At 42.0% G+C, this 15,965-nt stretch overlaps 1 protein-coding gene across 4 annotated transcripts in view; it reads right to left on the minus strand.

Moving 5' to 3' along the window:
- Window positions 1–644: 644 nt before the first annotated feature.
- The window catches only part of DCTD (dCMP deaminase), a 58,613-nt gene continuing 43,292 nt past the window's right edge, over window positions 645–15,965 (minus strand). For all 4 annotated transcript variants that reach the window (XM_025207566.1, XM_006026596.3, XM_025207567.1 and 1 more), the window contains 3 exons: window positions 6,622–6,738; window positions 4,400–4,496; window positions 645–2,303 (listed from right to left, as the gene is read on the minus strand). In XM_025207566.1, coding sequence (XP_025063351.1) covers window positions 2,225–2,303; window positions 4,400–4,496; window positions 6,622–6,738 — 293 coding nt within the window. In that variant the 3' untranslated portion in view covers window positions 645–2,224. The remainder of the gene's footprint in view (window positions 2,304–4,399; window positions 4,497–6,621; window positions 6,739–15,965) is intronic.

A 15,965-nucleotide genomic window follows, 5' to 3' on the forward strand; every position in this document is an offset into this window, starting at 1 on the left:
CTGAGCCTGTTCAGCCTCAGCAAGAGGAGGCTGAGGGGGGACCTGGTGGCTGCCTACAAACTCATCGGGGGATATCATCAGCAAATACAAAGAGCCCTATTCTCCCCAGCATCACCTGGGGTGACGAGGAACAATGGTAATAAGCTGATGGAGAATAGGTTTAGGTTAGAGATCAGGAGGCAATATTTTACAGTTAGGGTAGCTAGAATTTGGAACCAACTTCCTAGGGAAGTGGTCCTCGCCCCTACCTTGGGTAAATTCAAAAAGAGGTTAGATGATCACCTGTCTGGGGTCTTGTGAACGCAGCATTCATTCCTGCCTATGGAAGGGGTCAGGCTAGATGATCTGTTCAGGTCCCTCCTATCCCTAGCTACTAAGAAACTATGAAATTACATCTTTTTAACCATTAGTGCTCCCAGCCTTATAGTAATTTCCATCTCCACTTTGATTTATCTAATTTGCTTATGAGATTGTGTCAAGAGCCCAACTAAAAAAGCAGTTGATTCTATTTCAGACAAAGAAAAAAAATTCACAGCAGTAACAAGTGATTTTTCTCTCTATTATTAATTCAGTGCAGTTCAGTACATTTTCATGTATTAGGTCACACAGAGGCGGACTGAAATAAGGAGTCCTAGTACAAGCTATTTTAGTGAACAGTGTAAGTTGTTTTATTAAAGTAATTTTTTAGGTTCTCTCTCTCTCAATCAGTCCAACACACCTCAAAAATCTGCACATAAGATATTTCTAGCAGACCATATTTCAAGGTAGAAAACAATTATGGAAGGTGGAACAAAAAAAGGAAAGTGTTATAAAAGCCTTTATAAACCAACTGTCTTAGCACTACATCACAACGTCCTTGTTAGAAACCTAGGGGGTTCATGAATGTTACACTTTATGTAATGATATAACAAATGTATAAAATATGCTTTGCATATGACTGTAAAAACAGCAGCACTCTGGAGCTAAGCACATGGTGTAATATTTTCATAATGAGCCTACTTCAGCATAGTAGATTTTAATAAGATTTTAATAATACTGGTAGGAAGCCAAATTACATGATGTCCCAAAATATGAAACCAAAAGCCTTTACAGGAAAAATAAAAGCTCACTGAAGCATAACTATATTTTTAAGAAAATGTGGGATTAAAAAATAAATATATAAAAGTATTTCCTAAACAAAATCATTATGCTTATTTAATTTAGAAAAAAGCAAATGAAAGAAAAGGCACTCAAATCTATTCCCAAACCTCAAAATAAAATTAAAAAGGATATTATTTTAAGCAACTTTTATGAAAATGAAGGCTTTGTGCCAGCATTGGGAAACTAACTGAAACCACAATTACTAGTTTTGGCACAGCCCTCAAGGTTCATTGAATATCTTTTCTATGACTCTCTGTGGACAAGTGATTCAGTTACCTTATAGGTTAGTTTTGGGACTCCACTGCGTTGTATATTCTAGTACAGACTTGGCCCAATAAACTAATTTCCTTTTAGACATGAAAATTAACTCCAAATAGAGTCCCATAGGTAAAAATCCAATGATTTATTCACTTAGTCTTCATTAAGTTCAAGATGTCTTGGGGAAAAGGGTTTAAAGCCCTTTGAAAATAAGCTCCAACAGAGAATATTCTCAGAACATAACATACACACACCACATATTAAAAGAAAGTTGCTACTACATTTAGCAAATATCCCCAAGTACAACAGTACAGTTTCATACAACCCAGTAATACTTCTAACCTTTTAAAAATATTTTAGTGTTGTTGTGGTTTGAATTTGTATGGGCAATACCTTCATGTAGATCCGTTATTTAGATCCTATGTTCAATCAACACATCAACATATATTACTGAGGTTTTCCAGGATGCTACTAGCTACAATAAATTCTGATGTTATTGTCAGCAGTGATCCTGACCCCAGTTAGATTGGGAGATGACAATGAACATTGGAAGAATCAAAACAGTTTTCTGATAAACACAGGTAGAACGGTGTCCCTTTGTTACAGCAGATTTTTAAGGAGGTGTGAAAAATGCAGCAACCAAATGTTTAAATAGATTTAGTTCTGTACGGTAACACCAAAAAAACATTCTGGCCTTACATTCTTTAGATGTCTACTTTAGCTGTAGCAGCCATTAAAAAGTTATGTGTAACTTCAAGATGAAAGGCATTAGCAGCTTCTCAGAAAAGGATAATCACAATCTTCTAGAGATTTAATGAGACGTAATTCACAGACGCTTTTGACTCAGTCTGGTATTAATTGAATCGAAGTCAATTATGATCTTGTTGCACTTTGGTTTGAATTCCCTAAAAATAAAGAAAAATACAGATAGATATTAGCTAGTGAGTAGTTAAACATTTTGTTTGCTTTGGCTCTACCTAAATTTTTTTAAGGGAAAAAAATTTCCTTGGATTCATTCAGTGTTTTATCTCTACAGGAGCCAATTATAGTGCACCATACTGAGAGAAACCCGGACAAGAAAGACTAAGACAAAAAGACACATGGGGTTGCTTAGTCTGTATGTTCTTCAGCTATTGGAGTTCATAAATTACCCGGGAGTCAAAGGATTTCTAACAACTTAGCTGCAGGAGGCAGCATCATATTATCAGTTTTTCCTATAAAATTTGATCTCTCTCTTTTTTTTTTTCCCTTTGCCAAGTTTTCACAAACTTCCAAAGTTTTCTTCAATGGTTTTTTTTTTGAGCAAAAGGAATATACTGCATTATGCATCATGGAGGGGAAAAAACTAGTTAAGAGGGAACTATTTAAAAATTATAACTTTGGTATTGTAAAATTAATACAGCCACAAAATGCATCCTTTCACATCATTAGAGCATCTGCTACAGCAATTAGCAAGGAAGGTATTTGGGGACTGAGTATATATTTTACAATCTACCAGTAAACAAAGGATTATGCAAATAGTGTGGATTTAGTGTCTCATTAAGCCCTGCAATTCAGTTCAAGAGATTCATTAAGTACAGCCTCTATCCTTAATAATCAATACAAGAAACAAACAGTCAACACACTGAAGAATATACCACTGACCATGGAAATGGTGAAGGATTCCGATGTTCATTTTGTCCAGCTTAGTAATTTGAAATGCCAGAAACAGTTCTCACCATGGAGAAAGTGTAGCAAAATTCCACTTGCATCAAAATGATTTATACATCACTTAGCGAAGTAGTCTTAATAGGCAGGAAATACACCAAATGACTTTAAACTGAATTTCAAGTACTGCTTTACTGGTTCATGGATGTTTCTTAGCCCAGTAGGTAGCTTTCATCCTAAAATTTTATCTGTCAGAATTGTTATATTTGCAAATTTTTAGAAGGTTCATATTAATATTGTAAAACTTCGCAGAATTGGGAAATCTCTCCAGCTGTGTAATTATCCTCACCCATAGCATGTTATTGGTTATCAAATTATATGTAAAACAGATTGTCTTCAAATATCTGTCACTCTCTTTAAAAATCTACGCTTAAAATATCATTCAGATCTCAATACCTCAGGATATATATGCCAAGTCTCCTTCTTTTTCTCCAAGAAAGCTAACCTCAGAATACTGGGATAGGCATAAATACTGTAATAGGTGGTTAAAGTGAATCCATCTAGCCCAAACTGGCTGCAGCACAAGTTTGCTTTGCTTCCAATGAGGGCCCAGGGGTCCACAAAATAAAATTTCAGTCCAGTTTCAGAAAGCACCACCTCTTCCCCTCCTCCCCCACAAAGTGGCATTCCTGTTGGCAGTCCCAACAGAAATGCAAAGGATTGAAAGAGCATTGAGTCTAAACTATCTTTGTACTCCAAGACCCAACAAATCAGGCTTGCGACATGCTTCCAAGGCACAGTGCAATGAGGAAGCATCTGCTGCTCTACTGCACAGAATGGACTTCAGTTTCAAGGACTCTCAATTCAGCATTTTTGACGGTCACTAAATTCACATGGGAGTTTTATAATTTAAAAATATGATGTTATAATATAAATTATAATTAATGTTTTTAAATTTATATAAAACAGAATTTGCCACAGTAAAAGTTATATTGTTCAAGGAGAAAAGCTTTTGCCCAAAAGGGGTCTTCCCCACAGAGCAATTTTTTCCTTTGTAATTTTTTTGGTCTTGGACTATATCACGCATAGTTTGTACTATATATAAGTAGGCGTCAAAGTGCTACTCAAAAGTGTGCTTATGGAGTGCCTATGCTAAAACTTGCAGCAGTGGGAGGGGAACAAATACAAGGCAAACCTCCAATAATTAGATTCTAAACCTGGTAAATTAACGAATTTATAAAATTGTCCATGTATAGAACCTAACAATTGGGGGGGAGGGTCATCTTATATTAAGGGTCATCTTATATTCGAGTAAATATGGTACTAGCCACCAGTCAAAGACTCTTTCTTTTACCTGTAAATAATTCCAGCTAAATCGAACATGCGCCGGGCAGCCATCATTTCAGGGGAATCGTGATACTTGTCAGACATGAAAATAATTTCTTTAATGCCTGGAAAGATATTATGGCAATTACTTGATAGAATTCCTTTAATACGTTAGGTTTTAAAATTGATACAAAGGCTAAAGAGAACACTTATCGGTACACTCTAGATGGACCTGGCAATCAAATTTAAATAAATAAATAAATAAATAAACCAAAAAAACCCAAAACACTTACAAGCTGTATTTTTAAGAGTGAAAGGGTACCAAACAGAACTCCCAGCTTGTAGGCCAGATCAGGCCACTGGGCTCCCCAAGGGTTTGGAAGTTTGGCAGCAGGAGAGAGTTAGCAATTAATGCTGCCACTACTCTCCTAATGCCCAATTATCAAGCCAGGCAGGCCCACATGCAGGATCCAGCGGATATGCACAGGGCCAGGACTAGAGCAATGGGCCTGATTTGGCATGAGCAGGAGGGTGGGCCCAATCCAGTGCACATGGGGCCAGGCAGCAAGTCTGATGCATGTGGGGTTATGGCCAGAGCCAGGGTGGGGTGGTAGGCCATGGGGCTGGGCTAGAACAGCAGGGCCAGGATGGTGCACACACGGTTTGGGCCAGGGCAGCAGGCCCAATCTGGTATGCATGGGGCTAGGGCCATGGATGTGGATTTGATGCATAGGACTGGGGCCCGATCTGGCATGCTCTGGATTGGGCCAGGATCAACGTTTGCCAGGTCACGGCCACAGACTGACACCATACCATTCATCCAGCCTGCAAAGCCAAAAGTTGGGCACCATTTCTCTTGAACAGTTTTGAAGAACAGGCATGCTTAGAAAGTGTGCCTGTGTGCATGCATGTGCTGGGGCAGGGGTAGTTTTTTGGTTTTTTTAAACATTTTCCACAGAAAATTGGAAAACAAATACTTTTAACCCTTTTCAACCCTAAAAGTTTGTGTACGCTATTCTGCACAAAAAGGCAGTGTTCCCCACAGAGAGCATATGCTTATTGAATAATAATAAACCCTTTTAATTCAAGTGAAAACCTAGTTTCCAACATTCCTAGAACAATCTCTAGCAGCCCTCCCATTAAACTCAACAACTTAAAGCCCTAATTTCCATCAGCCCCTTTGTTAAATATATATATCTTGGAAAAACTGCTTTCCCCAATTGCTTTCAACTTTTCCAGACTGTTAAATGCCTATGCCCATTCAAATCCACATAAAACACTGTCAGAAAAGATTATCTGTCTTAATTAACAAATTCCCCCCACCATCCTAAATGTGTAGGAGAATGGTAAAGGCCAGAATAGGAGCCTCAGAATTCACTGGAATTGCTATCACATTTGCTTTGCTAAGAGTCCTCTCTAAATTGTATGTAAACATCAACATTTAACTATTTCACTACTTACCTGGACATACAAGGAAGAAAAGGAAATTTGGCAGCACAGTAGCAGTGGCAACATTAATTGCCACTCCCTTGCTGACAAGTTTCCAGACCTGTACGGAACCACATGAGCTGGATAATGTAGCTCTGCATGCTAGATTACCGGTTTGCAGTATGGCTGGTACGTGAGGTCACTTCACAGCCAAATCCTCTACACAGGGCTGGGCCAGCACACAGTTGGATCTGGCATGCAGGACTGGGCCAATGTGCAGGATCACAATTGCATGCCAGCCCAACACCACTTATCTGGCCTGCAGGGCCACAAAGTTGAGCACTGCTGCTCAACATGTTAAGTTTGGGATAGATTAATCATGGGCATCTTCTTCTATGAAAGACATTATTAAAGTTGGATCACAGAACTCTGATAATATGTATGAGAAAATATATTTTTAAGATTTTAAATTATCTACCATGTATCACATTCAAATTGAAATTTCATGTATAGGTTCCCAGTAGACCTTGTGTCATGCAGAAGTTCATTCAGTTTTGTAATGCCCATGTTGTTTTTTGGCAGCTCCTGGTCTAAGTTACAAACCTAAATTAGAATCATGCTAAGAATCACAGAGGACGCAATTAGCACTGGAAAAATTTGGCACCATTCAACTGCAAAAACACAAGGAATATCTTATAAAGTTGACAGTGCAATTAATTTAGATTTATACAAGAGCAATTTAAAGTCAAATACATCTGTGATAAGGTATAGATGAGAAGGCAGAACTGTAACCTGACAAATCAAGCTGACATCATTCCTTACCTGCCTGGATGATCAGTTTTGCACATTCATTACACGGAAACAAGGCAACATACATGCTACAGCCTTTTACATCAGCTGAGTTTTTGTTCATGATGGCATTCAGTTCAGCATGGCACACTGATTAAAAAAGAGAAAGAGAGAGAATGGGACAAATATTCCTAACACTATTCATTAAAATGAGTCTTTCTAAAATTTAAAAAAAGTGTTAAGACACTTAAGGCTGCATCCTTTCAAAGGTAACTAGCTGGCATGGTTTGTCAGAGAGGGCAGAGAATGAAAGAACCAGAAATATCCAGATCAATGAAAGTCAATTGCTCTGACCAGGCTGCCGATTAGTAATAATATCATTAAGCGCATTAGCATTGCCATTTGCTAACACCTTTAGCAGACAACAAAGCCTTAGGCTGTGGGCCAAGTCGTTTCAACCACCCTAAATGCAGTAGTATCTCAAGGCTTCACAACTCTCTGGAGTATCTAATTACCAATATAAAACAGCTCATTTGTGTGTTTACATGCATAGATAGAACATTCTTTGTATTATAAGACTGCATGGTGTGCTCTTAAAAAGCAGGAGAATCATGAAGTAGAAATGAACAGTTCTATCCTCAGGGTCTCAGAATTGCTCAGTTTTGCTGCAGAACTCTTTCACCTTGAGGATACACAAGAAAGACACTTTCCTTTCCTTTTTTGTGTCTTTGTGACAAGGTATTTAGCAGAATTCACAGATTCATTAGAATCAACATGAGCATTTCTGCTGTGGCCTCAAACTTGTGACCTCTGAGCTGTCAACCACGTGCCTTAGTGCCCATACCACCCCACAAGACATACTCGGAAGCATAAAAGCACCTCCTATCTTTAATATTAACAGACGTTTCTGGCTCATTTAAAAAAAAATGGGCCCAGGTTTCCTGAACAGAAAAACCAACATCCTCCATTTCTCCAAAAAACAGTGCTATACTACTTGACTCCAGTGTGTCTCAGCTGCTATGGACAGATTGCATGTTCGTAATGTCTTACAAAGTGGGACAAGAAAAGTTCAGTCTCCCTTGCCATTCCACTGCTACAGCATAAATACCTGGACATGCAAACAAGGTGGAGAACATACCACACACTGTTGAACTGCCAGCTAACATTGAGAATGATGGTGGGTTGTGATATTTGGAAGCTTTCTACCAGGAGTGGGAAAAATGGACAGAGACTGCTACCTTATTTCACATAAAAACCCACTGGTTATTAGGGCTGTGCAAAACCACCATTCTGCTTCGACTTCTGTTTCAATGTTTTGATGTAACAGTGTTTCATTTAGTTTTGAAAGCACTGTTCCGTTTTGTTTCATCGAAACTGTTTCACTGTTTCAATGCTATTTTGATGTTTCGCCCATAGACTATAATGGGGAAGCACGAAACTGCCTATCAGCCTATAACTTTGTCATTTCATGCCCAATTTGGATGAAACTTGCAGGGATGGTAGCCCCTTCAGAGAGCATGAAGCCTGCCAAGTTTCAAAGAGATAGATCCAGGGGTTTCTGGGAAACTGCACCTCAAGATGTTGACAAGCAAAACTGTCACTTGCAGGCAGCAGCAGCCTCCTGTAATCCGGTAGGCAGATCAGGAGTCTGCACCCCTGGGAGGAGTACAGAAGAGTCCCCGCAACCCTCCCAGGAGTGTGGGCAGGCCCCCGATCTGCCTGTCATGAGGTTGTTGCTGCTGGCTGAGGCCAGTGGCAGCACCAATCTTCCAAGCGCTTCCTGCGCTCAGCACTGGTCCCAGGCAGCAGGAGCAGCTTCCTGTCATCCGACAGGCAGATCAGGGGCTCACACCCTCGAGAGCGCTGCAGGGCTCTGCTGGACTCCTCCTAGGTGTGCGGGCCCCTTATCTGCTTCCTGGATCACAGGAGACTGTTCCTGCCACTGGGATTGGCAGTGGGCGCAGCCCGCACACAGCGCCGGGAAGATTGGTGCTGCTGCTGGCCCCAGGAGGCAGGAGCAGCCTCCTGTGATCTGGCAGGCAGATCAGGGGCCTGTCCCCCTGGGAGGGCTGCAGGGGCTCTGCTGGACTCCTCCTGTGGGTGCGGGCCCCCAACGTGCCCGCTGGATCACAGGAGACTGCTGCTACCAGCTGGGACCAGCGCTGGGCGCAGCTACACCCAGCACCAGGAAGATTGGTGCTGCTGCTGGCCCCAGCCGGCAGCAACAGCATGCTGTCATCTGGCGCGCAGATCCAGGGGGTCCGCACTCCTGGGAGGGCTGGAGGCTGTATCAGAATCCTCCCGGGGGGCACGGTCCTCAGATCTGCACCAGATGACAGGAGGCTGGTGCTGCTGGCTGGGACTGGCACTGAAGCCAAGTAAGCCCGGCTTCAAAACTCGAAACACTTCAAAACGTTTTGAGTACCCTTGTTTTGTTTCAAAGCTGCTTCAAAGGCTTTTGTTTTGTTTCGATTTCAGTGTTTTGAGCTCAAAATGCATCGAAACAGCTTTGAAACGAAACACCTGGTGAAATTTTACACAGCCGTACTGCTTATACAATATTAAAGTATTATATGTATCAATTTGGGCTGAATTTGAATGACTGACCTGAGTATAAAAGACAGGTTGTAGTCAAAAGCCCTCATTGCTTACTTCAAGACATAGAAACAGAAATTCATCTGATTTGGATCTTGCGCACATAGTAATTTTCCAATGTGAGGATGTGCATTTAGAGTGTCCTGGCTTTTGAGTACTTACTTCCTTTTTGGATATTTTAAAATACTGCATTAGATAGAACTGCTCTTAATGTATACTAAGAGTGTTCACATGGGATGTTAGTACTCAATAGCCTGTGTGTTTTAGACAAACCCTGAAGGACCAATTACTTCAACTGCTGTATAAATATCTATGACCTCCAATGTCAGTGTGACCATGTTATCCACCTATTTACTTTCTTACAAAGCCACATATTATATAACGTTAAAGAGACCAGAAATTTTAAAAGTAAAAAAAAAAGTCATGGTTTCTACTGCAACTGTAACTGCATATCCTGTATACTTTATACCAGAGGTCCAACAGACAGGCCATGGACCATATCTGCCATGTTCAGCCATATGATCTGCCCCATGAGTTGCTGGACTGACCCCATGTTCTAGCCTCAGCCATGCCTGCTGCATACAATGTGGGCTAGACCCAGTGCTGCATGCTCTGTACACAGCACAGAAGGATGGTCCAGGGGCCAGTCCAGATCAAGACATGCCAGAACCAGCACAAAGGACAAGTCCATATGGCTTGTGCTAGGCATGCAATGTGCACTGCTGGTCCAGCCCCACATGCTGTATGCAGCACATGGGCCGGACCTGGCACTATACATGGCACAGGGGGTCTAGGGCATGTGCTTCATGCAACACCTTTGACTGACCTTCTACCTGCACCACAATGTGTCCAGCCTGTGCGCTGTGGGCAGTACATGCCCCATGGTTGCCCCATGTGCCATGGACCCAGCACCATGGGCACTGCACAGGGGTTCCAGTGTCAGTCTGGCCTTTAGACTGGCCCAGTAACCCTCATTTGGCCCTGTGGGGCCAGGTAAGTTTGATACCCCTGATTTATAGTTATAGCTTACATGCAAATATATGAAGATGTACACTAAAGAAAGAATCAGAAATAAACTTCAAATATGCAACATAGCTAAGTTAATCCTATGTAATGCGTTTCTTATAATTTTAGTGCTCAATTTCTTTCATTATTTGTACTGCAGTAGGAGCTACAGGCTTCAACTAACTTTAAAGGTTCCCACTGTTCTAAGCAGCATACAAATCAAAGTAAGCCTACCTTGGTAGGCATGCCATAGATCAAGCACCAGACCCTCCCCAAGTGCCACTCTGATCCCTTCTACTGCCAGATCTGCTACTCTTTTCTCTCCTCTCTGCCCAATCTGCTGCTATGCTTTCTGCTCCCTGTCCTATCTGCCACTGTGCTGCCTGCCCCCTCTGATCCACTGCATGCCACATACAGAGGTTGGCCACCTCCAGAGTAAGGTATACTAACAGCCTCAAAGAACTTACTTTCTACACTGGCTAGACAGAAAGAGGGCAGGAGATATGGATGACATAAAAGCCAACGGAGGCAGAAAACAATCTAATGGTTTTTAGGTGTTGAGCAGCTCACTCCAAACCAGTTAATACTCGAGCATCCAGGTCTCGGACAGACATTGCGTAAACCAGTTTGAGCCAAATCAGTTAAGTTTGATACTACATTCAACCAGATTCATCTCAAACCAGTTTCAACCATTTTCAAACTGGTTTGTGTGCACTGAAAATCTGTTCCGTTATAGGTTTAAACCTGTTTCTGATCACTTAAACCAGTTTACATGTAATGTCTGTCCCTAGCCCCATAGACTACACATACAAGTTTTCAGTGGTGCTTAAAGGTCTGCTTTGGGCATACCCATGACTGCCTGTCCTGACAGGGTTGAACAGCAAAGCAGGTACCTCGCACCTGAACCCTGTTAAGAGCCAAAATTTTGGCATTCCTCTACCCATCTCACCTGGAGGGCCCAACTCCATTAAGTGCTTTCATTTCCCACATAACATATAGAATAATGATGTCCTTTTTCATCAGTTACAACATTCACTCATGAAGTGGAAGTCCTAGGTGTAGTTCCCTCTCCTGCCTGACACTATCTTAACCTGCATACCCCAAATGAATGCTCTGACCACCAAGATAATAAGTACTCATGCAATCTCCCCCACTGAAATTATTTTGCTGTGCTGAAAGCAAGTCAAAATTAATCTGACCACGAGTAAGCAGAAGTATCCATGACTCTACAGCTTTACAGTTGCAGCACTCAGGGCAAAGGGGAGATCTAGGTTATATTGCCTGTTGAAATAAATACTTAAAATAAACATTCTCAGACCAGAAGCCCTATGGTTCCCATTTCCCTTAACTCCCAATCTTTAGAGTCATCCTCCCCTCTCTTTGGCCCAATGAATATTTCAGCATTCCTTGCAAAGGACAGCTTCACAACAAGGGAAAATGATGAGCACCTTCATCCTGGACCAGCCTCTAGTCTGGTGGCTAGGGCAGTCTCTTAGAAAGTGGGAGAGATTGGGTTTGAATATCCTCAAGCAGAGGAAGATATAGGCACTTCTCACCTTTAAACGAGAAGATTCTGGGCTGTGACTTTTCCAGAAAGGAAGGCACCCACTAGTACTGAGTCCCTAAACTACTATCCCTTTCCACAAAGTATGCTGCCTTTTTGTAGATTCCATTATGAGGCTCCTACATACATACCTCAGGGATGCTGTAGGGATGCTTATTCAGTTAGATGAGCCAGTCACTTCCATATGACACATTATGGTGCAAGGCAATGCCAGGCCAAAGAATCTATGTAGACTAGCTCCAAAGCCAATCAATATAGCTGCAGTAGTGCTCAATATCAGACTGTATCAGGCTGTGCACTGACACACCAGCTCAACTGCATACAATTATGGAGCTAGCATATGCAGAGCTAGTATGCATTACCATAGCATGGTACTGCTTTGTCCTGATGCTGATCCCCATCCTCATGCTAATGCTGACGACCAGCTGGTTGTCAGCACTAGCAGATAGGTGACGCAAGGAAGGGAGCAACGCACCTTGGGGTGTCAAGAAGATCCTCCTAGGATCCATCTTTCAGTGTGTGATACGGCCCATGTTCAAATTTAAGCTTGATAGAAACTGGAGGGGGGTGGTAGAGAGGAGAGCACATTTTACATTTTTCAAGCAACATCTTTGTGGCTGGTTGGCTACTTTTTGGCAAGTAAGCCATTTTATCATGCATAATAAAAGTAGTGTGTGTGAGGGGCCCTAAGGGAAAATATATCATAGTTTTTTGGGCTACTCTATGAATGGCTTTGTAATGATGGGGGTTGAAGGGTGGGGGAAAGAGGGAGAGAGAAAAAGCCACTTCATCTCTGACTAGATACATGAGCAGAATAGTTGGAAGTTATTGCAGAAAACTAAATGATACTGAAATGGAGCCAACCTGGCCATACTGAAGAATAATGCTGGTACAACTCAGCAGCTACCACCTCCCGTTTTAACTCATAGCTTCTCAGATCAGCATCATATAGATTCATAGATTGTTAGGGGCTGGAAGGGACCTTGTAGATCATGGGGTCCAGCCCCGCTGCATAGGCAGGAAAAGACAACTGGGGTCAAGTGACCCCAGCGCGGTGATTATCCAGTCTCCTTTTGAAGATTTCCAGGGTAGGTGACTGCACCACCACTGGAGGGAGTTTATTCCACAGTCTGGACACCCTGAATGGGAAGGAGCTTTTCCTGGAATTGAGCCTGAAGCGGCCTTCCAGGAGTTTGTATCCATTGCTCCTGGTCTTCCCCAGGGGTGCCCTGGTGAACAGCTATTCCCCGAGTTCTTGAGGTACTCCCCTGATGTAGCGATAAGCTGCTACCAATTCCCCTCTCAACTTTCTCTTCTGGAGGCTGAAAAGGCCCAAGTCCCTCAGCCTCTCCTCATATGGCTGGTCTTGCAAGTCCCTGATCATATGGGGGGCTCTTCTCTGCACCCTCTCCAGTTTTTCCACGTCCTTGTTGAATTGCAGCCCCCAGAACTGGACACAGCACTCCAGCTGTGGTCTCACCAGTGTGGACTACAGTGAGAGTATCACTTCCTTAGTTTTGCATGAGATGCAACGGTTAATGCATGCCAGCACATTGTTTGCCCTGCTGGGCACAGCATTACACTGCTGGCTCATGTTCATGCAATGATAAGTGCATGTACATACATGCCAGAGACAGAAAGACAGATAATGGGAACTGAGTTACAACACTTACTATATCTTGAATTAGTGTTCAGGTTCACTATGAAGTTAAGTCCCTTTAAGCAATACATCTTTAATACAGACAGCAACCTAAAATATTTATGGGATCTGCAAAGATAAAGCTAGGAGTATGAATCCAACTGCTTTAGTGTACCATAAAAAGCAGACAGACCAGTTTTAAGAGGTCACAAAACTCAAAAATAATTAAAATTGATTTATTTAAAATATATTTTTTGCTTCTTAGGTGAGAATTATATGACAAGTTAAATTTGTGATATCTACCTTCAGCCATAAAGAGAGAATTACAGAAGTTGAAAATTTCCACTGTAAGTTTGGAGGAAAGGTTCCTTCATGCCTATAAGAGACTCTAAGGACTACATTTTTCATGCATTTTTTTAAACTGAATTTAAAAAAATAAATAAAATGAAGAGATCACAGATAAGAAATCCAAGAAAGAACATTTTCTATCCAAAGACAATGCTTCAGAAGGCTACCAGCATCACAAAGGGAGAAAAGTAAAAAAATATTTTGTATTTCTTAACAATGCCATTTGTAATCATCAGAAAAGAACCTTGGCAGGCTGTTATTTTACAGACTTACTCAATGCCTATTTGTGCGTTAAGTTTACCAGTGCAATTTGCCCAATATCATGGAGCACATTAGTTAAATAGCTGAAAAATGAGCCCTGGAGCCCAGACTTAAATCTAAAAACACTTCTCACCTGGGATTATGGAATTTTGTATCCTCTTGGTATCAACAGGTTGGGAACTCCCCCAATTATCAGCAATGCACACTGCATTCAGGCAATAATGCAATAATTAACTTTCCAATTCATTTAAATTCTGCACAGGTATATAATAACTCTTTAAGTTTTCCAAAGAAACTATTAAAATTAACATTCTTACAAAATCCTCTGGGTAAGGTGTCCCCCTCCACATTAAAATATTCAGAGAGCCAGCAGTAATAAGGTTGCGATGCCCGTTTCCATTCTGGAAGTGACTTGGAAAAGCATCCTCTAAAGACTTAATTAGCAACAGAAATAACCTTGCAACAAGAAGTTTGCCTGTGTCCTTGATATTCCCATCATTTGTTAGTTTGTACAAGTGGGAAAAAAGGAGGCAGAGGGGGCTAACTTAGCTACTTATTGATAGTATATTACTATATCATTTCTATTTCTTTTGCCAATGCATAATATTGTCTCATGCTGCATTTATAAATTTGTATTTAATTTAATACCTCACCTACAATGTTACCCAATGAGAAGCCCTAGCTCACACTATTACTGTTATTTTCTGAATGCTGTAAATCCTGCCATAAAAAAGCGGGTTACAATTGTAAAATTAAATCTTCCCCCCTACCATAATAAAATGTTTGGACAAAACAGTAGCTCAGACAGGGGATGGGGAGGCAGAAGAAGGAGAACATCAGGAACCTGCAATCCATGGGATGTCCAGCAATACAGCACAGGTAAGCAATAAGCAGGTAAGCAATAAAGGGTCCATTGGGCATCAGAGCCAGGGGGCAACAAAGGCACCAGTTACCTCAAGTGCCTATACACTAATGCTAGGAGCATGGGGAACAAGCATGATGAACTAGCACTCCTGCTTGCAGAAAACACTTACGACTTAGTGGGGTTAACAGAAACCTGGTGGGACTCTACCCACGATTGGGAAGTACACATTTAGAGCTATAAGCTGTACAGAAAGGATAGAGTGGGGAGGAGAGGGGGAGGGGTTGTGCTCTATGTCAAGGAGCGTTATACATCGACCCTTATCAAAATGGAATCAGAGGAGGAGAAAGTAGAAGGATTGTGGGTTAGGATACATGGAGGTCAAGGGGAAAGGGATTTGGTGGTAGGGGTCCGCTACAGACCCCCACACCAAGGGGAAGAACTAGATCTGGAACTCCTGAGGCAGCTCTGAGACCATAAAGACTAGAGAAGCAGTAGTCATGGGGGACCTAAACTACCCTGACATCCACTGGGAGACGCAGACAGCAAATTCCCACCTTTCACGCAGGTTCCTATCCTGTGTACAGGACCTCCACCTGACGCAGGAGGTACATGGTCCCACTAGGGAGAATGCCTTACTGGACCTGGTATTGGCAACAGGGGATGACATGGTAGGGGACCAGTGGTCACTTGTGGGACAGTGACCACCAAATAATAGAATTCACCATAAGGTGTAGAGTGGGAAAGGTAACTAGTAGGGTGGAAGTGCTAGACTTTAGGAAGGCTGACTTCAGCGAGCTCAGGCGTTTAGTCAATGATGCACGGCAGAGTAAGAGATTTGGTGAGATGGGAGCCCAGGAAGGGTGGCTGCGCCTTAAGGAAGCGATCCTTTGGGCACAGAGGGAGACGATCCTGATGCGGGGGAAAGGCGCCAAGAGGCTTCCTTGGCTGACCAGAGAAATCCAGAGCAGCCTAAGGGCAAAAAGGGAGAGATTACTAAAGAGGAGTATGCCAACTCAGCTCGCAGTTGTAGGGAGGCAGTTAGAAAGGCCAAAGCTACCATGGAGCTGAGGATGGCATCCCAAGTTAAGGATAACAAAAAA

This window comes from Alligator sinensis, unplaced genomic scaffold, assembly GCF_000455745.1.
Source record: "Alligator sinensis unplaced genomic scaffold, ASM45574v1 scaffold354_1, whole genome shotgun sequence".
Classification (NCBI taxonomy): Eukaryota; Metazoa; Chordata; order Crocodylia; family Alligatoridae; genus Alligator; species Alligator sinensis.